The sequence below is a fragment of the Danio rerio genome, chromosome 25, assembly GCF_052040795.2.
Source record: "Danio rerio strain M-AB ecotype USA chromosome 25, GRCz13ab, whole genome shotgun sequence".
Classification (NCBI taxonomy): domain Eukaryota; kingdom Metazoa; phylum Chordata; class Actinopteri; order Cypriniformes; family Danionidae; genus Danio; species Danio rerio.
The window spans coordinates 22,112,117-22,138,540 of NC_141045.1; the positions used below are offsets into that span (position 1 = coordinate 22,112,117).

General features: G+C 39.4%; 1 protein-coding gene across 25 annotated transcripts in view; it reads right to left on the bottom strand.

Moving 5' to 3' along the window:
- Positions 1–26,424, bottom strand: part of magi2b (membrane associated guanylate kinase, WW and PDZ domain containing 2b) — a 251,798-nt gene that overhangs the window by 52,974 nt on the left and 172,400 nt on the right. For all 25 annotated transcript variants that reach the window (XR_015526470.1, XR_015526469.1, XR_015526471.1 and 22 more), the window contains exons 11-12: positions 25,583–25,748; positions 13,878–13,909 (exon numbers count right to left, since the gene is read on the bottom strand). Coding sequence is in view for 19 of the 25 variants with exons in the window: in XM_087312249.1 (XP_087168375.1) it covers positions 13,878–13,909; positions 25,583–25,748 (198 nt within the window). In the remaining 6 variants the exon portion in view is untranslated. The remainder of the gene's footprint in view (positions 1–13,877; positions 13,910–25,582; positions 25,749–26,424) is intronic.

Consider the following 26,424-nt stretch of genomic DNA (forward strand, 5'->3'; position numbering starts at 1 on the left):
CCTAATGAACCGTGCCTGAGCCCGATTCAAAGCATTCACACTTCTCAAACGACCCTGGAAACAGGCCTGGGTTCGGATAGCATAGTGTGAGTACTCCCTAAGTGTATTAGCGAGAGAGAAAGTGCACAAGAGAGACAGAAAGACAATTAACGTTACTATGATTAATTACTATTACTAATAATATTATGTTTGTAGTTTCAAATAAATAATCACACATTTGTTGTCTGTATAACAAAATTGATTGGTTTAGTAGACACAGACACACATTTCTGTAATATTTAAGAACACGTTATGTAAATGTATAGCGTTGTATTGCGAAAGAAAAATGCAGTGATTTATTTTTTATTGTAAAACATATTTTTATAGCTGTTATATTGTACAACAGCAGATTTTGCACTTTGAATATACACAGCTTACTTTCCATTAGCTGTTGACACGCCACATTTAATTTGTGGTTAGTTTGAAAACTGCTCATCGATTTCATTTTTGAGCAGCTGTTATTATTATTATTTTTATTAAAATGCATAAAATGTATGGTTGTCTATAATAGCAGTTTATTTGGTGCTGAGTTTCATCAAAATGATTCTGAATGATCATTCAGATTATTTTTATTTATTTATTTCACAAGGATTTTGTGTTTGTTGTATATTGTCGCTATTTTCTTACTCAAGAACATGTTTAAGGGTTAATTACAACAACTTTTATGACGTTGAAATAACTTTAGTTTTTTTTGTGTGAATATATTATTCAGCTGGTTCACAACCTTGTGATATTATTTTATTTTTGTGCTGCTGGTTTGACTTAAATTAATTACAGTTTAAAAATGACTTTTTCGGTTAAGTCTTTCTTGTGTTTTAGCTGTGAGAATGCAAATGAATTAAAACTGTGAAGTTGATCAACAGTGTATTTTCCATGCAGCACTGAAGTGACATTATAACGGCATTAATGCGAGCATTAAAAATGACTTTTAACAGATAACACATTACATTTTGGTTTAAGTAATCGATAAAGTAATTTAGTTACTTTTTGAATGAAGTAATTAGTAACTGTAACTAGTTACTATTTTTCAATAACCAGCACAACACTAATGGTGACAGTTTTCTTCTGGTTTTACATTGCTTTTATCTTATTTGTGGAACCATGCTTCGTCATACTTGAACCAAACGGCTCTGTGTTGCAAGTATTACACTGTACAAAGTGAGTAACTGAACCAACTGATTACATCAGAAAAGTTGTCCGAAGTGAAATAGATAGGCGATGTGACCATATTTGATTAAAAGTCAGATAATAATCAAAAGACACAAAATAGTTGCAAATAGAATCTTTAAGCTTGTCACGTTCAACAAAAATAAGAGTCAAAATAGGATCCAAATGCAAGTGAAAAAGGTTTATTTGACCAAGTCAAAATAAACAAACAGGGAAGTGACAGGCTAGGAGGACGACGAACACAGGGCAGGAACAGACAGGAAAAACAGGGTCCAGAAATATCTCCTCAGGGGCCTGAGCACAGATAACACACATGAGAACAGAAGTAACGAACTGACAATGAGACATAGAAACGTCGCCCTGATATAGGGCTAATAATGAGCCTCAGCTGGTGAGTAATCAGCCCCGCTGATAGTCGTCATGTCACGTGAGCATAACAAATACACATGGACAACCAAAACAAAACAAACCCACGTGATCAAACATACACTCCGGAAAAGCGCACAAACCTGCAACCGTGACATTACCCCTCTCCTAAGAGCACCTCCTGGTGCTCCCAGAAGAGCTTACCTGGCGATTGTAATCATCAATAAGAGAGTGATCCAGTATGTCCTTTGCAGGAACCCAACTCCTCTCCTCCGCACCATAACCTTCCCAGTCCACCAAGTACTGAAATCCTCGCCCCCTCCGTCTCGAGTCCAGAATACGCTTAACCGAATAAACGGTCTCCCCATCTACGAGACGCGGCGGGGGGGGAACCGGTGTGGGCGGGTTAATTGCCGTATGAAAAACGGGCTTTAATTTGGAAACATGAAACACGGGATGTATTCTCCTGTACGCTGGAGGAAGTTTAAGGCGGACTGCCACCGGACTAATGATCTTGATGACAGTGAATGGGCCAATGAATTTAGGTGCAAGTTTATTACATACGGAACGCAATGGAATATTCTTAGTAGAAAGCCACACTTTTTGACCGACGACGTAAACGGGAGGCTTCGACCGGTGGCGATCGGCTTTAGCCTTAGTGCGCGCACCCACTTGGAGGAGGGTCTGTCTGGCCCTGCTCCAAGTGCGTCGACACCTCTGGACAAAGGCGTGGGCGGAGGGGACCGCGATTTCGGATTCCAGACTGGGAAAAGCTGGTGGCTGGTAACCTAGACTACACTGAAACGGAGAGAGGCCCGTAGCCGACACTGGTAATGAATTGTGTGCGTACTCCACCCATGGGAGCTGCTGACTCCAAGAGGAGGGATTTTGGGAAACCAAACAACGTAACATGCGCTCGAGATCTTGATTGGCCCTCTCTGTTTGTCCGTTACTCTGAGGATGAAAACCAGAAGAAAGACTTACAGTCGCTCCCAATAAATGACAAAATTCTCTCCAAAATTTAGAGACAAACTGGGGCCCCCTGTCAGAAACCACGTCCGTCGGGAGGCCATGAATGCGAAAGACGTGATTAATGACAGCATCCGCTGTCTCTCTGGCTGAGGGTAATTTGGGCAGAGGAATGAAATGAGTAGCCTTCGAGAACCGGTCCACTACGGTCAAAACAGCCGTATTGCCACTGGATGGCGGGAGACCAGTGACAAAATCTAGCGAAATGTGCGACCAGGGTCTCGAAGGCACTGACAGCGGCTGAAGGAGTCCAGCAGGAGGGCGATTAGAAGTCTTAGAAACAGCACAAACAGAACAGGCCAAAACAAACTCGCGTATGTCCCGTGCCATAGCTGGCCACCAAAATCGCTGTTTAACCAAAAATAAAGTACGACTCACCCCCGGATGACAAGCCACTTTGGAGGAATGTCCCCACCGAATGACGTCAGACCGAATCTCCTCCGGCACAAACAAACGACTGGGTGGGCATCCGGCCGGGGGCGTTACCCCATCCAGGGCTGTGCGGACCCTGCTCTCGATCTCCCATGTCACCGCAGAAATACAAATGCTCTGGGGAACGATGGGCTCAGGAGACGGATTGCGCTCGGAAGAATCAAAAAGACGGGATAACGCGTCAGGTTTGGTGTTTTTGGAACCCGGCCGATAAGAAATGGTAAAGTCAAAACGTCCGAAGAATAATGCCCACCGAGCCTGCCTGGAGTTAAGTCGTTTGGCAGACCTGATGTATTCAAGGTTCTTATGATCGGTCCAAACGATAAAGGGAACCCCCGAACCCTCCAACCAGTGACGCCATTCCTCCAATGCGAGTTTGACAGCCAACAACTCCCGATTACCAATGTCGTAATTACGTTCTGCGGGAGATAATCGATGTGAGAAAAACGCGCACGGATGAATTCTGTCATCCGAGGCGGCGCGCTGGGACAGGATAGCGCCCACCCCCACCTCTGACGCGTCAACCTCCACCACAAACTGCCGGGCTGGATCAGGTGTCACCAGAATGGGGGCTGAAACAAAACAGCCTTTCAGTTTAGTGAATGCAGCCTGTGCTACACTCGACCACCTGAAGGGAGTCTTGGCGGAGGTTAAGGACGTCAGAGGAGCGGCGAGCTGGCTGAAATTGCGAATAAATCGCCGGTAAAAATTAGCGAAGCCCAGAAATCTCTGCAGGGCCTTACGAGACTCCGGAATTGGCCAATTTACCACAGCCTGAACCTTCTCTGGATCCATGCGCACCCCCTCGACTGACACAATGTGTCCTAAAAAGGGAACAGACTGTGCATGGAACACGCATTTCTCCGCCTTGACAAAAAGCCCATTCTCTAGCAGCCGCTGAAGCACTCGCCTGACGTGCTGCACATGTTCCTGGAGAGAACGAGAAAAAATCAGAATGTCATCCAGGTAGACATAAATAAACTGATCTATCATGTCTCGCAACACGTCATTTACGAGTGCTTGGAAGACCGCAGGAGCATTAGAAAGCCCGAACGGAAGAACGCAATATTCAAAATGCCCCCTGGGGGTCAAAAACGCAGTCTTCCACTCATGACCCTGCTTCATGCGAACCAAATGATATGCGTTACGGAGATCTAATTTCGTGAAAAACGAAGCCCCCTGCAGACGCTCGAACGCTGAAGACATCAACGGCAAAGGATACGTGTTCTTCACCGTGATGCTGTTCAGCCCTCGATAGTCTATGCAGGGTCTAAGAGAGCCATCCTTCTTTTTCACGAAAAAGAACCCCGTCCCCGCCGGTGAAGAAGAGGGCCGTATGATCTTGGCCGCTAGAGAATCAGAAATATATTTCTCCATGGCCTCCCTCTCAGGAATAGAAAGAGAGTATAACTTGCCTTTAGGCGGAGACGTACCTGGCAATAAGTCTATTGCACAGTCATAGGGACGATGAGGAGGTAGAGAAGCAGCTCGAGACTTACTGAACACTCTCTTCAGGTCGAGGTACTCACTGGGCACGTTTGACAGGTCCATGCGCTCCTCCTGAAACACAGAACAAGAGACAGCAGAACGAGCAGACGAAAGACAAGACTCATGACATTTCTCACTCCACGAGAATACAGAATTAAGGCCCCAATTAATGTGGGGTTTATGCAGAATCAACCAAGGATGACCTAAAACCACTGGTGAGTTGGAACAGTCTGTTAAAAAAAATTAAATGTGTTCAACATGATTTCCAGACGTAATCAGTTTTATGGGTTTGGTGGAGTGGGTGATAGTGGGAAGGGAAAGTCCACTGAGTGCGCGTACTGCAATGGGTTGTGATAGTGCTATAACCGGAAGTTTGAAACTGAAAGCGAAACTAGAGTCAATGAAGTTTCCTTCCGCCCCGGAATCGACGAGCGCCTGTGTGTTATGAGTTCCGGAACCCCATGATAAAGAGACGGGCAGTAAAGTAGCAGACGTAGAGGATTTGTCCATATTAATTTCACCCATCAATAACCTCTTGCCTACTGATGGGTGTTGTCTTTTACGGGACAGGAAACCACCCGATGCCCCGCCCCACCACAGTAGAGGCAGAGTCCCTCCGATCTCCGTCGGCGCTTCTCCTGCACGGACAAGCAGGATCTACCCACCTGCATGGGTTCCGGGTCAACCACTTCCGGTTTCGCAGTCAGGACCGGAAAGTCAGGGACGAGCTCCGAAAACCCGCCTTGCTGCAGGCGACTCTCTCGACGGCGCAGTCTAGTGTCAACCCGGATAGCTAAGTCAACTAGCCCGTCAAGAGTTTTAGGAAGATCTAACGAATAGATCTCATCCTGAAGCCGGTCAGATAATCCGTGCAAAAACATGTCCCATTGCGCCTCCGCGTTCCAGCCGCATTCAGCGGCTAAGGTCCGGAACTCTATAGAGTACTCCGCCACGCTGCGATTTCCCTGGCGGAGTTCAGCAAGAACTCGGGCAGCCTCTCTCCCGGAGGCGGCTCGATCGAAGACCTTCTTTAACTCTGTGGAGAACAGGTCGAAGGTAGCACAGCATGGTAACTTTTGTTCCCATGCTGTAGTTCCCCATTGGGCCGCCTTGCCTGAAAGAAGCGTGATGACAAACGCTACCTTGGATCTTTCGGTGGCAAACAATGATGGTTGCAGCGTAATATAAAGGGAACACTTGGACAAAAAGGATCGACACAAGAGGGGCTCCCCAGAGTAGCAGGTCGGGGGTGGAAGGCGTGGTTCAACAGAGCGACCAACAACCGCAGACGCTGGCGGTGTCACCTCCGGAGTCGATGCCGAGTCAGCCTGTGCAGCTCCAGCGATCAACCGCTGGACTTGGGAGGAAAGCAGCGACACTTGGCCGACCAGAGCCTGGATCGCCTGTGACGAAGTGACCAAAGCCTCATCCTGACGGTCTATCCTGGCGTTGCTGTGCGAGACGAACTCTGAGATTTGGGATGCACTCGCTGGATCCATAATAAGGTCAGTTCGTTCTGTCACGTTCAACAAAAATAAGAGTCAAAATAGGATCCAAATGCAAGTGAAAAAGGTTTATTTGACCAAGTCAAAATAAACAAACAGGGAAGTGACAGGCTAGGAGGACGACGAACACAGGGCAGGAACAGACAGGAAAAACAGGGTCCAGAAATATCTCCTCAGGGGCCTGAGCACAGATAACACACATGAGAACAGAAGTAACGAACTAACAATGAGACATAGAAACGTCGCCCTGATATAGGGCTAATAATGAGCCTCAGCTGGTGAGTAATCAGCCCCGCTGATAGTCGTCATGTCACGTGAGCATAACAAATACACATGGACAACCAAAACAAAACAAACCCACGTGATCAAACATACACTCCGGAAAAGCGCACAAACCTGCAACCGTGACAAAGCTGTTTGGTTTTTTGCAAAGAACTGTTCAAAAAGAATCATTTCTTATGTCTTGTATATATTATTAATGTAAAAAGGAACAATTTTTTTTTGTGTCATACTGCTTCATAGCCTTCATTTTTACCAAAATATTGTCAGTCAAACATAAGTTTAAGTAAATTTTTACATGTGGACTGAAGGATATATGCCTAATGAGCCCTGGTTGTTCTTAACATGCTATACATAATCAGAGAGCTCCTTAATGTTTATCCCGATGTACATGTATCCCAATGTACATAAAGGCATATTTATTATGCACTAAATAGACACGGAACAGACTTTTACGATTTCTGCGATGATATATGAGATCTGTATTAATAACGTAATGTTTTTTTTGCAAAGACAGCACAACAACTAAATATATTAATCAAATAACCATTTAGAAACATTGTGGTGCATCTAGAGGTTGTAATCTCTTCTTCTCAATCATTGTCTGAGTGTAGTTTGAACATGTAAAGCTTTAAAACTGATCTTGGATTCGCTTGTTTTGTTGTTTCTGTCAGAGTAGTTTGCAAAGCCTCCACCCTCTTCTGAAAAGCAGCAGCTTATTTGCATTTAAAGAGACACACACACACACACACAAAACTGCCTACTTTTACTTAAATTCGACAAGCTATTAGAAATGATATTTGACGTATTTCGGTCTGAATCATTCTGAGAACACCAGAGACTTATTTTACATCTTGAAAAAAGAGGCACAATAATATGCCCCCTTTAAGAGTTCAAGCAGGGAACACGAGGTGTGTGATAAAGGTGACCCTGCCGTTCCTCCTGTCCTCTTTCAGTTTAGCGGTCTCTGGAGGCTCAGCGGGGGAGATGAATTAAGCCCTAAGTGAGGGACTAAAGTGTGAAGCCGAGTATCCGTGCTTGAGTCCTGCGCCCCGGAGGCTAATGGATCCTATTTCCTGCGAGCTGCTCATTTCACCTGCAGCTTTCACCGCTTAACCTGCCAATTCCATTACGAGGGCCTAAATCCTGCCGAACTGGACGACGTCCTGAAAATGATGGATCTCACACTGGGATGAAAGTGAACTCGCATGAAATGAGAACACATGAACATTTCTAGGAATCCCTGCTAAATTAATCGGTGTGTTGTTTTACAGCGCTTTAGAGAAAGTGAACCTGAGATCTGTAGTCTATTAGGTTGGCAAACAACATTTGTGGACATGAAATAGAATTATGGCATGTAATGCTGAGGGAAAATATATACACCAGAAAAATAAGAAGACCAACTTGGGGATTGTGAGAGAAGTAGTCTAGATGTTTTACATACTATCGAAATAACTAACTAGATGTCTTTTATTGGGTACACCTTGGTGTTACTGGGTTAAACCCCCTTTTGCCTTCAGAACTTATCCTTTGTGGCAGAGATTCAACAAGGTACTGGAAACATTCCTCAGAGATTTTGATCCTTATTGACATGATAGCTTCACGCAGTTACTGCAGATTTGCCGATTCCATATTCATGATGTGAATCTCCTGTTTCAGATCTAAAAGGTGCTCTATTGGATTGAAATCTAGTGACTGTGGAGGCCATTTGAGTACAGTGAACTCATTGTCATGTTCCAGAAACCATTCTGAGATGATTCACGCTTCATGACATGGTGCGTTTTGCTGCTATAAAAAGCCATCAGAAGTTGGGTACACTGTGGTCATAAGGGGATGGATATGATCAGTAACAATACTCTGCTGTGGCATTGACACAATGCTCAATCGGTACTAATGGTACTAATGGGGCCAAAGTGTGCATACAAATATCCTCCATACCATTACATTACCACCAGCAGCCTGAACTGTTGATACAAGGCAGGAAGGATCCATGCTTTCATGTTATTTATGCCAAATTCTGACGCTGCCATGCAAATGTCGTAGCAGAAATCGAGACTCAAACTAGGCAACGTTTTTCCAATATTCAATTGTCCAATTTTGGTGAGCCTGTGCGAATTGTACTCTCAGTTTCCTGTTCTTAGTTGACAAGAGTGGCAACAGGTGTGGTAGCCCATCCGCATACAGGGTGGGCCATTTATATGGATACACCTTAATAAAATGGGAATGGTTTGTGATATTAACATCCTGCTTGTGACACATTAGTATATGTGAGGGGGCAAAATTTTCACGATGGGAGGTGACCATAATGGCCATTTTGAAGTTGGCCATCTTGGATCCAACTTTAGATTTTTCAATAGGAAGAGGTTCTTTGATCAAACTTATTGGGGATTTCACAAGAAAAGCAATGGTGTGCTTAGTTTTAACGTAACTTTATTCTTTCATGAGTTATTTACAAGTTTCTGACCACTTATGAAATATGTTCAATGTGCTTCATGTTTCACGCTATGTATATTTTGAAGTCAGGTATACATATGCGTATCATTTATGAATTGACTGAATGAATTGGCATAATACACATTTACCTGGCTAATAAATTGTTATGTTTTGAATTATTCAAACAGAGTTTGTGTTATTATCCCTGGTAGATTACGTTAAGTCCATAGCACCACAAGCCACTGTACAGGTTAGTAACGGACTAAAACATGGTAGATGGAGCAGCGTGACACTTTATACGATGTTCTGTCCGACTAATACATTGGCATTAATTCATAAAAACTTGACTGTAAAAAGTCATCTAAGGGGATAGACCTTCATCTTTTAAACTTATGATACTATTTGGATAGTATAGTGATTACTCAAAGTTATTAATAGTTTAAGTATGACTGGTCTGCTTAATTCTATAGTAATGATCATTATATGACTATATACAGTAGCTCTGTTTGATTTAGTAGATAGCAGCTCCATGGGGACCGCATAAAAAATATCCTAATCTGAGTAAGTAGGGTTCTGCCTTTTTAGGATAGCGGTCAATTGCCACTGTTAAGTGACCAAGACTGACATGCTTGTGCTTAAGAGATTGTATACTCGGCCAGTACTCAGGATGTTATAGGAATCCGAATGAATGAGAATAACATACATTAATGAATCTGAGAGAATATTCAATCATAATCTAAAGAAATGTTAAATGAAACAAAATAACTTTATCAGTGTTTTATAAATGTTGTCAGATAAAACAATGATAAATATATTCATATTCTAAACCACCTCATACTAAAATTGGAGTAGGATATGAGTTAAATTTAAAGTAAATCAACATTGTGCACTGGAAAGACAGAACATGCAGTGAACCTTCATCCACCAGTAGACACTGTCATTGGACTAACTGGTTGGACCCTACACTATTATAAAAGTTTATTATTTTGTACTCACTGGAAACTCACACATACACAGAGCAGAAATATAAATTAAAAAAATTTAGGCAAACTGCAGATTTTCATGGCCAGTTTGTATAAAATATTTTCAAATGAAACATTCTCTAATAAAGTGATTAATTATGAGATAAAATAAACATAATTTCCACAAATTTGGAGTGATATATAGACGAAATACTAAAGACAGAATTGTCATATTAGCAAGATCTCTCTCTCTCAAAAATATGTAAAACTTCAAATTAATCCCTTTGAATCTGTGGGTCTCGGGGACAGGGGAGGAGGAATATCAATGGAGGATCACCTTCATAATCTTTGCTGGGAATAGTTTCTCTTCTTGATAAACACATTCCAGCGTGCTCCTTTGCACGCACACGTATTAAAGAGGCGCACTTTGCTGTCAGTTAAAGCGTTTTGTTTGCTAATGCTGCAGTACAAGAGGAATACTGATGAAGCGCCACCCATGGAGACTGCGTTAATGCATCTGTCACCCGGGACATTTCCATGTCGGGTTTCATCAGAGTGTGATCCAGCGCCGCGCTGAACACGTGCTGAGACTAAGAACTCGTGGCTGCGGTTTGTCTTCAGCAGCGGTCAGAGATTGATGCTGCAGTCGCTCTGAGCTGCCAAGGGATTTCGGCCATCAGACACTGGTTCAAGATCAGCTCTGAAGGCCAGTGGATAGATAGAGGCGTGCAGGTGGGAAAATATTCTTACATCATGTAGAAAAACAATCCATGATCTGATCTTTGGCCAACCAATTCTAACGTAGAAAAACAATAGTCAAAAGGTCTGAAATGACATACTAATCAAGTAGGTACTACATTTGAGTTTGAATGTACATTAAGATCATTTGTAATGTACATTGTTTTAGTATGAACGTTGGTGGTACAAACAGAATTTGGATGTACGACATTCGCCATGTTTTCGTTATCACATGACCAGTTTGTGTCAGTTGAATTCCTTTACTCCCATTCATAAATTCTCTCTCTTGTGACCTTAAGGGTTAGTAAATTAGTATGTCCAAATTCATAGTAATTGAAAAAAACAGTAGGCAAGCAGGTACCCAGATGTTGTGCTACCAACATGTGCTACCAACAAGGTCATGGTTAGGCATTGCGGTAGGTGAGGTGATATTACAACTTTCCAATTTTCTATTTTCCAAAACGCCAAGCTGTGGAATGTGCCTCTATAGAACATAATAGATAAATATGTAACACTCCGTGGTGCTGTCTGCCAGATGTTAATGAAGTTGCTCTTCTATCTCAGGCCCCATTTACACTAATACGTTTTAGTTTTAAAATGGCGTTTTAGAACGAAACCAATCCACAGTTCAGCGTTTCTGAACCGATCTCTATCCACACTATGCCGCTGAAAATGCACATCACGTGACCACACACACACTTTGTCATGTGCTGCAGCATATGCGGACATCTGAGCTCTAGACAGTCAGCGGGTGCTTTTGAGCACAGCTCTCCAGATAAGAGCAGCGCACGTCGGACAGTTCTTCAAGGATATACCGCTGGATTTCATCTCACTATAGTTGGTAAATGTGATATTCAATATATCTTGTCTTTATTTAACGACCCTTTGGTCTTTTGAATTCATTACTTACTCTCAGGTAACGTGTTTTGGCTGAGCGGAAAGATAAGTCATTATATTAATTTGTGTAACCAAATACACTGATTCTGCACATCTGACTTGACTGATTGCCTTTACTTCCTATATTGTATAAGCGTATTTTAAGTTAAACTTTTATAATGGCCATTATTGATTATTAAATCTGATATTCAGCAAAAGAGAGGGTGTGTTTATTATTTTTCAGTAAAAATGAAAGGAGGCAGTAATGTTATAGGCTCCGTTTTGTTATAAATACACAAACAGTGAAGATGACGCTCATATAAATATATAGTTTTGCGATGCCTCAACAGGTTTAATGTCTTTAAAGTTGTTAGGCTGTTCCTTATGTCCTGTATTCATTTTATTGTTAAGAACGTGAAACAATGTAGCCTGGGTGAAGTGAATGAGGTTGTAAAGTACACTGTTACCTTAAAAGATTTACCCGATGTGTCCTCGGGAGTTTGTTTTCCATGTCAATCTTGCGAAGTCTGAACTTAAGGAGAGGATGCAAGACTAAAATTTGTGCACTTAATACTACGGAAAAAGCTCCATAACTGCAGCTACGCCTCCTTTTCAGATGTCTTCAGATGTTTTCCCCCATCCACACTGACATGGAGCAGCAGCGTTTTTAAAGCAAAATGGCCTCTTCAGCATTTTCAACACGCTCTGTTTTCGGGCCTCTAAAACTCCGGGGTAGTGCGGACAGAAGGCGTAATCGTAGCAAAACTTATGCACTTTAAAACTAAAATGTATTAGTGTAAACGGGGCCTCAGCCACCATCAATATTGTATTTAAGGGTATGTGTGACACATTTACAACCCCACTTACTGCAGGAAGGGGGTGTTGGAGTGTTTAAAATCTGAATACCATAAGAGTCCGTTCGCATATTGTTTTTGTTTTTTTCGCATACAAGTTTGTTATTTTCAGAGTCTCGCGACTTGCACTCGCAAACATGCACAGACGCTCACATGGTTGACAAGAGGCGAGTGTGGTATGACACACTTGCTTTCCAGGCACATCATCTTAGAAACATCTCAACTTTACAGAATGTCACAAGTGCACTGAGAGTCATGTGATCAGAACTAACTAATCAGCTTCTAACATTGTATGGAATACACACATTTCGGTAACAACGGTAAACTAATTACCTCAGACAAACACAGCGCACCTAAACACTGCAGTGCTTTTAAATGTTCTCCATAAATAAAACTAGTTTCAGAGCTGCAGCAATGGTTTGACAGTCTGTAATCCTCTGCAAGAACAGTTGATGGTTGCCTAGCAAAGACAGATGCCACAGGATGGAAAATGGAGAAGATAAAGGTGCACTTTGCACTTTCCACACACTTTTTGATATGACATGTGAACAGCCACTAACATAGCTATTTAAAAAAAAAATTTGCCCTCAAATGAAAAATGAAAAAGATCTTTGAAATATACAGTTGCTTTCATATCCCCACCTCCCATGCCAGAATAACCAGTCCTCACCCCACTCTGTGCCTGCAAGTGAGTCAGACCTCAGCAGTTACATTGGTGCCGTGACCCGGAAAGAAGTAAGGTAAGCAAGTGCAATGGAGGCCAGTAAGTAAGTGCTGTGTAGGTAAACTTCACTCCCCCGAGCATCTCGAGGTGCTTTAGCGACACTAGGCACTAGAGGCTACGTTCTGTAGCCTCCTCATTAGAGTGTTCACCTCCCATGCCAGAATCACCAGTTTGAGCCGTGTTTGAAGGTTGTCAGAACATAGGGGTTACACAAGTGGCTGATAAACTGTCTTTAATTCCCACAACAGGAAAAAGCGAATGAACTTTATTTTTAAGTTCCACATTAGGGGTTCTCAAACTTGACCCTGAAGGGGCACTGACCTGCAAAGTGTAGTTCCAACCCTAATCAGAGCCACCTGGGCAAGCTAATCAAGCTCTAACTAGACACATCCTAGCAGGTGTGTCCTAAACCTAATTCCACGCTGAATTTACAGAAAGATTGCAAAAACTTGATTGCTGTGCTGATTATATTGGAACTTACAGTAATTTGTTATTATTTTGTGTTCAGTATTGCTTTATCTGTTATTACAAATTGTTTGATATGAATTCAACATTTCTGCAGACCAAAGTCGAGAACGATTGTGCAGTAGTTTCAATTATCTACTAATTTCCTCCAAATTTCTACATTCCCATCGATACGTTTGAGGTTGGTAAGTGGCACCTCATGGTACAATAGAGCAATTGTATGAATCTTAATAGTACAATTTGATTGTGGCCTACAGATCCATTTAAAGGTGGAAATTCATGCTTTGTATTTTTTCCATCCCTTGTTAACATATAAATCAAGTTGCAGAAATTCATATACAATTCCTACATGATAAAAATTGTTACACTTTGTCATTCAAACATGTTGACTGAAATCTTGCTGAGTTCTCACCATGTCAAAGGTAACATAATTTTAGGATATCATGTCATATAAAATGTTAAAAGAAGATGTTAAAAACAGACAGTATATAAATAAATGAAGTACTTTAAATCATTTTACCTGTTTTGCTGGATCCCAGGATGTAAAGAGGCCTAACAAAGAGAGACAAAGAAAAAAGATTAACATTATTGGGTAACGAGTTTCATAATAGTCACATCCTATTTGTCCATGTTTATCTGGTTGTGGTATAGGCTCTGAAGTGAGGAAAGTTTATTGAATTTAGTTGTGGGGTAATTACATCATTAGCTTTGAGCTGAGGTCAAACTCATCTTCAAACAAAAGGAGTAACACGAGGCCCTGCCAATTCAGTACCATAAAAGAGACAACAAACATAAAACTAAATTTTTACAACTCGAAGGCACTTCTAAACAATCATAAAATAAGAATAGACAGTCTTTTTTATATTCTTTTAATGTTTATGCTGCTTCTGTAGCGTACTACAAAGAACATTTTCACCAAGATCGTCATCTTCAATATGATAACAACTTTTTATTAATAGGTGTAGTGCATATTTAAAAAATTACGTTCACTCATTCATTTTCATCCACTTTTGCGAGGCCAGTTCATGGGGGCAGCAGTCTTAGGAGAGAACCCCTAAAGCTTCTTTCTCCCTTGACACTTCCTCCAACTCCTCCAGGATCCCAAGGTGTTCCCAGGCCACCCGAGAGACATAGTCCCGGCAGCGTGTCCTGGGTCTTCCCCAAGGCCTCCTCCCGGTGAGACATGCCTGGAACACCTTCTTAGGTAGACATCCAGGAGGCATCCAAAACAGATACCCAAGCCACCTCAGCTGACTTCTCTCGATGTGGAGAAGCAGCGGCTCTACTCCTCACCCTATCTTTAAGGGTTCTCCCTGCGATCCTGCCAAGGAAACTCAGTTTGGCCGCTTGTATCCGAGATCTTGTCCTTTCAGTCAAGACCCAAAGCTCATGACCATAGATAAGAGTAGGAATGTAGATTGACCAGTAAATCAAGAGTTTTGTCTTCCGTCTCAGCTCCTTCTTTACCGCAACGTACCAGTACATCAACCGAATGTAAGGGGTAAGGACTTTCCTCCAACCTGGTGATGGCAAGCCACCTTTTTCCGGTGGAGCACCATGACCTTGAACTTGGAGGTGTTGATTCTCATCCCAGCCGCGTCACGCTCAGCACCAAACTGGCAGTGCATGCTAAAGGTCCATGTTCGATGAAGCAAACAGAACAACATTGTCTGCAAATAACAGAGATGAAATCCTGTGGTCCCGAAACCAGAGCCCCTCCAGTTTAAATTAGATATTTAAATGAATTAGATAATAATCTCATTTCTCTGCCATCTTTTTTTTTAAAATATGTATTTCCAATTAGTGTAGTAGTTAAGATCCGTGACAATATTTTTAAATTAAATAATGTTTAAATATTTATTTTGCTCAATTTAGGAAACACACAGGTTTACATAGGTCCTCCATCCTTTCTCCAATATTTAAAAACCACTGTCTAAACCAATGTCAATCTAATACGGATGCACCTTTCAGAATGTGGTTTGATAAGGACATAAAAACAATTGATGACCTCTATGAGAGTGGCATTTTCTCATCCTTTAATAACCTGTCTAAAAGATTTGAACTACCTAATTCACACTTATTTTTTTTTTTTTCAAATCAGACACTTTGTGCAAAAACTGTTCCCTCATTTTCCAAATCGACCTCCTGAATCTCCATTAGATTATTTATTAAAGCTTGAACCACACTCAAAACATTGCATTTCTACCATTTATAACCTGAATCACAATATTAATCCAAGCTCTGCAAATCAAGCAAGAGGTGCTTGGGAAGAGAACTTAGGTTTTGAGTTCTCTGATGAACACTGGGAGCATATTCTTGAGCTCACACATACCTCTTCTATATGTGCAAGACATGGGCTTATACAATGTAAGATTCTACATAGGGTCTACTACACTAACGCTAGACTTGCTAAAATATACCCCTCTGTCAGCGATGCATTTATTAGGTGCAAACATTCACCAGCAGATCTCATCCATATGTTGTGGGAATGCCCTAAATTATTTGATTATTGGACTAAAATATTTAAAACTCTGCAAGATGCATTCAACATAGATCTGGATACAAATCAACTCTTGGCCATTTTTGAGTTGGCAGTAGATACCAACCTTTCAGTAATGGTCCAGAAGGCTTTAGCTTTTACTACTTTAGAAAATGAGACGTCTCATCCTTTTAAAGTGGAAATATGCCTCTCCACCATCTTTTGATGAATGGATAAATAAAGTGTTTACTAATATTAAATTGGAAAAGATTAGACTATCACTTACTGGTTCTTTAAAGACCTTTGACAAGTTGTGGTGCCCCTTTTTAGATTATCTATTGGATTATCTATTTATTTTCATCTTATTTATTTTTATTTATTTATTTATTTGTAATTATTATTATTAGTTTTTATTTATTTATTGTTATTATTATTTATTTATTATTACTTTTTTTTCTTTCTCAATGGAAAGTTAGAGGCTTTTGAGGGAGGGAAATGTTCAATCGGGGTTGGGGTAGTGTAAACATTAACATGGAAGGAAAATTATAAAATGACTGTTATGGTTGATATTCCATATAAAAAACCTAATAAAATAAATTTGAAATAAATATTTATTTTGATTCTGCATATTATTAAAGTTTAGATCAAGTGTAAGTAACTTCTAAATTGACAAATTTCACTTCTCATATTGTGCAAAAAATTTCCATAATACTATTTTTCTGTATTATGTTGTCCATATAATAAAATGGATGATGTGCATGTATGAAATGGCTGGGATATTAAAAAGTTTTTTTTAAGATTCATCTGCAATCTGATTAAACCATGACTAGAGGAGCTGTGAGAATAATGAGTTATGACTTTTCATTTCTTGGTCTCATACCTGATTCTTTCAATCACCTGCACTATATTCAGTCTTTGCTACAGGGTATGCATAAAAACAGGGTTGAAGCACATTTTTAAAAGTCAAATTTAAGGCTTTTAAGACTGGTTTATAACCTGAAGAAATAAAAATTAATACAGCATGCTAGGTGTGTGCAATATTGGCAAACAAACGATACCTCAATACTTTCAGGGATTATTTCAGATTTGATAGATTCATAGACTAATATCGGCATCCTTAAATACCTTTCAAGGATCATTTTCACCTACATACAATTATGCTCAGACAAGTCCTGAATGCATTTACAATTTGACTGATATTGATAATACGTTTTATTTTATTTATTTCTTATTAAAAGGTATTAAATATTAAACTAAAACCATCAGAGATGGTGATGATAATGAGTGAGTTGATTCATTCACAAATGATGCAAAATTGATTCATTAAACTAATTCACTCACACAGTTATTCAAATTCCACTCATAGGTTTAACTGAACTAAAGGAATTTTGTTGGTGCCGTGACCCGGATGAAACTAAGGAGTGATTAATATAACAAAGGAAGACTAATAAGAGCTGAGCAAGCAAAACTAACTTCCCTATTATCAAAAGTAATACTAATGACAGATGCTGGAGGCTGTGGTCTTTAATGTCTTTGTTACTGTGCCCACCTTCAATGTGAAAAACATCCTACTGGTTTTAGATCACATAGAATAAGATGGGTTGCCTTGGTGCCATGAACCGGATGAGAGTGAGGTTTAGGTGGGTGACTATTGGACTTGACTTGACTAGAGGATGCTGTCTTTAGCCTGTTTGCAGGTTGCCTTGTTAGTGTGCCCTCCTTCCATACTGAAATCATTGTGAGAATCCCACTCATATCAGGTCAAGTACAACCAGAGGGGTTAAATTGGTGCCGTGACCTGGATATGAAAAAGGTTTAGGGGGGTAAGTGTAATGGACTTGAATAGAGACTGCTGTTTTTTACATCCTTGCTAGTGCACTTTTTAGAATCCTTGTTAGTGTGCCCTCCTTCCATGTTGAAATCTTTGTTGGAATCCCACTCATATCAGGTAAATTACAACCAGAGTTGTTAAATTGGTGCCATGACTAAGATACGAATGAGGTTTAGGGGGTAAGTGTAATGGACTTGACTTGAGACTGCTGTCTTTAACATCCTTGCTGGTGCACTTTTTAGAATCCTTGTTAGTATGCCCTCTTTCCATGTTGAAAACTTTGTTGGATTTCCACTCATATCAGGTAAACTACAACCAGAGTTGTAAAATTGGTGCCATGACCCAGACACAGATAAGTTAAAGGGGGAAATGGACTTGACTGGAGACTGCTGTCTTTAACATCATTGCTAGTGCACCTGCTTCCCACATTAGATTTGCAGGTCTAATACTGCTTGGATTGTGCCATGTAGAACCAGAGGGGCCACATTAGTGCCATGACCTTGATAAAAGTGAGTTTTTTTGTTTTTTTTTTCTGGGGAGGAATGAGTATAACAAAGGCAAACAAGCAAGTAAACTCTCACTCCCCTAGCTTCAAGATCTGTACTAAAAACAGATGCTGGATACAGCCATCTTTACAGTTATTTTATATTAGTTTGGCCACCTTCCATGCAGAAATAGTTGCTGCAATCACACTTTTAACATGTTGAGTAGTACTAGTAGTGCCGGGTGTCGTGACCCGGTTGAAAGTGCGGTTTGGTATGCATGTGTGTGTAATGGACTTGAATACAAATTTGTCTTTAGTGTCCTTGTTAGTGCCCCCGACTCCCATGTAAGAGTCACTGGTTCAAATTCTACATGGATCAGAATGTGTGTGTGTTTGTGTGTGTGTGTGTGTGTGTGTGTGTGTGTGTGTTGGGGATGAACCAAAAATTTAGCATATGGCCAGTTAAGACTGTGATGAAGCCAGTACCTTCTGCCTGATATTGACACGGCTAGATATTTCAGTTGACTGTACATCTGCGTATTTAAACATATGTAGCATAAGGCAAACGGGCAAAACATCTTTATGCTTGCTTATACTAACAGGATTACATTAAACGTTATATGACTAGTACATGACTTGGCAGTGAAGGGCTAATTATAAAGCCTCCAGCAAATACGCACAGTCGTGCCACTCTATAAGTACTCTTTCTCCCCAAGTACATCACAAAAGATGCCATATGGACAATTAAGACCAGAACACTTCAGTCTGGCTTTCATGCAAGGCTTCAAGAATGTTTCACTTATTTTTCTAATTGCGTTAATCACTAAACAACACTTGAAAAATGTTAAGAGTATAGAACCGCAATGCCATGTTTTGTCGATGGCATCAGTGGAAAAAGTGCTAATGCAGTGCACCTTGTGTTCTTAGCTTTCACTTTTGTCTTGAGTCCTTCTCAGGTTAAGTCTGAAAGGTGATTCATAGGGGATTCGCGGTGACTGTCAGATCAGAGTATAGCAAGACCTGAATGGAAAAAGAGTCAGGATGTAAGAGAGCTGTCGACACTGTTGAAATGCCATGGCCCTGATGATATTTCTGACAAACCGGGAAGTCAGAGGAGTATAGTTATCACCTTGCACCTGCCTGTCCAGTCCTCCCTAAGATGTCAATAATCCTGACAAAAGAACTGCTGAGAGAAAGATGGACAGTGGATTTGTGCTCCGACTGCTGCACTAATAAGGTAGAAAAACACTGAAAGATTTAGAAGTGGAAACTATAATGAAATCTGCATTTATTAACTAACCAATAAACTAACAAACCAGGCTTTATCACAGTGTATTATGATTGTGTAATAGCCATATGTACCGCTAGATGAAGAGAGAATGACGAGTAGGGCAGGCTGTCATTTCTACCAGCAAATGTGCGTTTCATGTCGAATATAAGTATGAAAGAATGCTGAAATATTACCTAGTGCTGTTTAGCCTATCCATTAGAAAAATAGACTGAAATTACTATCTGATATTTTTTCCATATTCTAATCTTATATTTTGTATTAGGCCTATTGTTTTGTTTATTTCTGCACTGACACCTCAAAAAAATATCAACATTGATCACCTTCATCATCTGACTGCATTCCCGATGTTGTGCCAAAAATTGCATTGCTGCCGTAAAATGCACCACCTTCATAGACTTTCATTAGAATTCTCAGTCTACATTTTAAAAAAAGGCCATAATTGATTAAAACGTAGGCTAATATGATTATTATTTTAATTAATCAAGCGAGAACAAGAAGTGAAATGCATTTTAAAACTAGGTTTACAAATAACATAAACAGCGCAAGCTTTAAAATGATTTTTGAACATGGAAGATGCATCACTCTATATAATCACTTGCTGCAGTTGGTTAACTGTATGATGTATTTCTTTTAAATCCTTATATTTACTGTATGCATTTTTCTTTAAATATCTGTACTTTCATCCTTGCTTTATGCTACCCTGTTTAAATAAATAAAAAACTAATTACAAAAAACACTTTAATTATTAACTATTTTGTTTAGCTTTATTTAATTAATCTATTTTAATAATCAAACTTTTTTTGTTAATATCTCCAACCCTAACCAAAGACTAATATAAGATTGTATATTATTAATGTTATTAATGACACATCTCTCTAAAAGTATTCTGGACGCTCGCTCTTGTTTCCGTTCTAGAATTATGCTCGCCTTGACATTTACTTGCCCATTCATCCTGCTGCTATAAATAGAACTATTCATGTAAATGCATGCAAATTATGGTAATATAAACAGTTCGCGTCACTGGGAATAAATTAACGTCTTCTCAATCAGCATTTATTTCAGAGTATTCCCTCAGCGCTACCTGCTGTGAAGCAACATGCTCTGATTGGCTAGATTCCTGATCACCCCTCCCCCATTCCTCTACTTTGCCTTTTGATTGGCCAGTCTGTTCCTCACCGGCAGCTCAGTGTGGGAGTCGGGCTTTAATTAGAGAACTGGGGAGCAGAGCTGTGAACATGGCCGCCACTGACCAGGCTTTTGGCAGAACGCCGGAGCGAAAACTGAATGGTCTCGCACTTATCCAGTGAGTCACGCGGGACCGTCTTTCGCTCCGCTACAAGAGACCTCCCAGTGTTTTCTGAGAGGTCCTTTAAGACCGTAGCCTTCAATATAGTTATGAAACATGAAGAGGAGGTGAGAACAGACGCATGGCATAACTGGAAGTGTGGATGTAATTATTTGATTGATAGTGGTTTACAAAAATGGACAAGCAGTTAATTATGTACATTGAAATATGCATACATTTTTGGATTTTATAAATTACGTGTTTAAACATGCAAATAATACAGTTATATAATTAAATATGCACTAATTTGCAAATCTGAATATTGGAAGATGGCAGGCTAATTTTTTTTGGCATAATAGAATCAGATGTTTAATCGTTTCATTATTCAAAATACTGCAAACAGCCAGGAAAAAAAAACACCATTTCAGTAGAATAAAATGTTGTATATAATCCAAAAAAATGTATGTATGAACATATCTTATTTGAAAAACCCTTAATAATACAGATGTGAACACAAATGTACAGTTTGGTGTACGTAGGGGCTGCTGAAGTGGAGATTTATGACTCTTAAAACTACTTTTGAAAAAATGGCCTTTAAAAATATATGGCTAGTTGACAAATTGGCAGTGAAAAATATTGATGTAGTCTGATGAGAAAATATAAGGGGTCACTAATTTTATCAATTTATTTACTTTTATTTTGTATATTTTTACAGAACTGTACCTTAAATACATCATATAGTGTGACATGACAAACATTAAGAAAAACAACTCTTACAACTCTTATAATATACAAATAGCGTGAGAATGATTTATCTTCATTGTTGGATTCTTAAAGGGCGCCTATTTTACCCCTTTAACAAGGTGTAGGATAATGGTACTCACACTATGTTATCTGAACCATGCCCAGGCCCGTTTCCCAGATCGTTTGAGAAGTGAGAGTGCTCTGAATCGGGCTCAGGCATGGTTCACCTGGGCTTTGGGGCAGTACGCTTGTGTGTGAGTGCCAAACGCGCCAGAGCCCGAAACTGAAGAAGGGATGTGACTTTTAAGGGACTGTTTTATATGGAATACTTAATCATTCTTATTGTTCAATAAATGCAAAATGTTGTAATTTATTAAAGATGCAAACCCCTCACTGTACGACAGCTTGCACCTTCAGCAAACCTCATCATTCCTGCAGCAAAAGGACTTTATGATTGTTAAGAGCGTCAAAAGTAGCTGATCTTTTTGGTGAAATATTTGACTGTGTGTCACTGCATTTCAAACGACTTAAACAATATAACTGAAGAAATCTCCACTGTGCTGAGTGAGAGCACATACTGAACAGCGCATCACCGATGACGTAAGCGTGCCCAGGCCCAAAAGTAATGTGAGTGCGGGCCGTCAAGCGTGCTTTGGCCTAGTTCAAGGCAACTGTATATAGTGCGAGTACGCTCTAAGACTTTGGTGTCTGCAGAATGTGTCTGTAAAGTTTCAGCTCAAAATACCAATCAGATTATTTATTATATCATGTAGAATCTGCCCATTTCAATGTCTAAGGACAACTTAGGCAATTTTGTAGCCTAGGGCTTTATTTCCAAATGAGCTGCACCAACATGCATGTCTGCTTCTCATGCGTTACATCAGATAAACAGCAGTCAGTGATAGAAACGGACACGGATAAAGCTGAAATAACTCTAGTCACAAGTTTTAAAAAAAAGTTTATTTCATGTATTTGCGTTTGAGTTTATATTTGAGTTGTATAAACTAACCATGTGGTTGTGGTGATTATGTTTTTTTTTTTTTTTTACATGACGCGTGAGGGCAGGAAGTGATTCTTCTACTAATGCTATTAGAACATTAAATATTCCTGCTTTATGTTGTTCTAAAATCTTTAGTTCAAAAAGGGTGGAAGTTCAAGAAACTAGCTGAAAAACACAAAAAAGGCGGCATTTAATAAACATTTTTTCAATACATCCATGTGTACAAGTTTTTTTTTTTTTAACGCATTAATTCACTTCACAGCACTAATTAAAATTATATACAGGTGTATAATAATGTGTTATAAAAAATCAGATACAACCTCCACCAAACTTACAAAATCCAGGAGAATATAAATAACGTAACGTAATATAATCACTGCAATTAAATCTCTGTCTTGTTTTGCAAAAATCCAATCTTTACTGGCGTTTATATAACAATAACAGTAATAAACAACTGAACGTGAACATCAAGATAACAACTCATAAAAAATAAATAATAATGTAGTTTAAAATAAATAAATAAATAAATAATAATGTAGACCATGTGACACGCATTTATATACTTTCATCTGTTATTTCGTGATGTCTGGAAGATCCGCGTGGGGGAAAAATGTTATAGTAATTTATAACAAACATGTTTTTGAATCACAGTGTACAATGTGTACAACTCAGTACAGTACAGAATACTCATTACAGAATACTGTAGTAAAGTTAACTTTTAAACTGTAAAAAATAACGTTAGTGTAAACTGTGGTGCATTGTTATGGTGTATATTATAGCGTTTAAACTGAAGCCACTTAAATAATTTGTTTAATAATACAGTTGTGTCGGACCACAGCAACAATATAATTACTATGACAGTTTAATTCAAACTTGGCCCTTTTCATGATATAAGGACCATGCCCAACATACAGTATGTGGTTATTTTCTACTTCCTTTGAAATATGGTATACATCGCTAAAATACAGACTATTCTCTGTCTCCCATTGATTTTTTTGCTTCCTGCCCTCCATCTGAATTCCGCGCATCATAAGAACCACGTGACTGAAAACAACCTATAGCGGTTTTACATGGTGATTTACCTCTCTTTGTTACAAACAAGCAGTTTTAAAAAATGTTTTAAAGTTCAAAATTGAGGTACAGCTGATCACAATGAGTTGGAACAGATATTTTAATCCCAGTTTCTTTGAAAAAATGTACTTTGGACATGTGTAAACATGTCATTTTGTTGACATGTCACCTGTCAATCAATTCAGTGGGCAAGGAAAACTGCACTCCTACATCACGTTGCGGTTGGCCTCAAAATCACAGGGATTTGGGGCCTATTTTAACGTCAGGAAATTAAACAAAAAAAGCCTTGTTGGATTTATAACACTCCAATATGATTGTGGACCCACTGTATACACAGTTCTGTCCAAAAAGCCTACAAAAGTTGATTTTCATTATAGGTGCCCTTTAAATTCATTAAATTCATTTGAATATATATGAAATTATAATTAATATTGCAATCACAACAAAGGACAACCAACCAAATTATAAAGTGCACTTATGGAATTGTACAATTTAAAATAGTGTTCCACTGGCCTTAAAACTACTAGGTACTCACATCAATACTTCTGGTGCTCTTGAGGTGGGATATGGGTAGGGTTAGAGACAGGTTTAGGGGATGGGTAGGTTTAAGGGTGGGTTGAGTCAACAGTGTATTTATAAATCTAATTAGAGAAATTAAATACAGATGTAATTACATGCAGGTATTTAATCAATCATAGGTACAATGCAAAAACATGTGTTTACGCAATAAGTACATTGTAGCAAATGATTAATTTTAGTTTAAATGCATGTTAGTTAAGGCCACATAAGTGGGACCAAAATTAGCAAAGTGTCACACACAAGGACATGGATTTAATGGTTTTAGTTCCTATGTTTTTGGAAGAATATGGGTGAAAACAATTATTGCCATTTACTAAAACAGACAATTGTAAAATTAGCCCCTAAAGATTTTACGATTTTATGTAAAAAATTTAATAGCAGCAGTTTTTATACACAAAATGTCCACAGAAACGTTCAACCATCCATATATTGTAAATGAAATCCACTGATGCAGATCGATGAAGTGAGACAAAACACTTTAGTGTATTTTGGATGTTTTCCTTCCATTAGACTTGTAAAATCCCTTCATGAAAAGCCAAAAAGCCCAAAACTGACATATATGTTTGCCTGTAATGTCTCACTTTAAGAAAACATACACACTGTAGCGTTCTTCAAGATAGTTTTCTATTAATGATCTCATTAATTTTCATTCTAAGAATATCCTAATTAAGAAGGGTGATAAAATATTACATTCTGCAAGGACATTTTAATGAAAGTAAGCGCTCCGATAAGTGGACTCGCATGGAATTAGTAGATTAGCTTGGCTTCGGTCTGAATATGCTAATAACTGTCACCAGCTCTTGCCAAGAGATGATACAGTGTGCAATCTTGCGAAGGCTTTTGCTAAAATTGCCCAAAAACAGCTCATCAGCTTCAGATGTTCTGAAAGAAAACAGTTTGAGGCTGAGGAATAGAGATGTAGAGCAAAGTACATCTAGGACTCTGTAATAGGAGTGTTTCGCTCCTCTTATTTCAAAATCTTGCCGAATCAAAGCTTAAGGCAAATTTAACTTCAAGTTCAGCTTAGAGCTTAGAGAAAAGAGTGAAGCGCTGAAGTACAGAAAGTTACTATCATAATTTCAGTTAAAACTTACTTTAAAGGAACTTTTCAAACACAAATGGATGTTTTGTTATCTTTAAATAGTTACAGTACCTGAGCAATGTGAGGAAAATCTACTCAATTGCTACTAGTACTGAACAACATCCTCACCTAAACCTAATATCAATGTGTTTTCTTTATTGTGCTGCGGTATGGGTTCAGGTTTATTACATATTGTTAATGGCTATGCTGAAATGTATTAATTTCTTGATAAAAAAGACATGAGTCTAAGTAAATGCTAACAAAATTAGCATATCTTGGTGAACGTTTCGTTTCGACTATGCGTGACGTAGATTCGAGGCCACCTTCAGCAAGTTTTTGCTGAACTTGGTTTTAGAAATGAAGGGTGTAAATGTGCGCACCTGCTGTGGTTCCTCTCTGAATGACAAGCGTAGCCTCTGTTCCCACTGGACAGTCCTTGAGCAGCTGCACCACCTGTGTGTGGTTCAGTCCCTGGAGACACTTCTGATTAATCTCCACTATCAAGTCTCCTTCACACAACCCCGGACAACCCTGCGGCTCCAGAACCTGATCAAAACAGATCAAAATCAGTGAGGATGTACTGTATTTTATACTTCATAAGCATATGAACATTAAGACAATACATACCGACCATTAAATATCCTTAAAGGAACCCTCTACCTTTTAGATTTTACAAGACTCCTAAAGTTTAAAAGTTGAGATTTACAATTTCAGTTTAGCTTTTACCACTCAGCTGATCTTTGGGTCTGGCGGGAACCCTTTTAGCTTAGCATGAATCATTGAGTCGGGTTAGACCATTAGCATCTTGCTCAAAAATGACCAATTAATAAAAAATATTTAAAGCTTGACACTTCTGTAGTTACACTGTGTATTAAAACAGAGAATATTGCTAGGAACAATACTCTTATTCAGGCATGATAATCAAGGAAGTTTGCTGCCTTACCATGGCTGCAGCAGATGCAATGATATTACACAGCATCTGAAAATAGTCCCCAGCTAGTTACAGAAGCATCTTCTGATGCACATCAGTTAGATAACTTCCAATGTACTGTAACCACCTGCTTGCGCACAAAGCCTCTTGGGTAATATCACAAGAGTCACCCTTAAAATTGGACAAATATGTAAACTCTTTAGTCATTTTTGAGTGAGATGCTAATGGTCTAATCCAATTTAATTATCTATGCTAAGCTAAGCTAACAGTGCTCCCACAAGACTGGGAGAG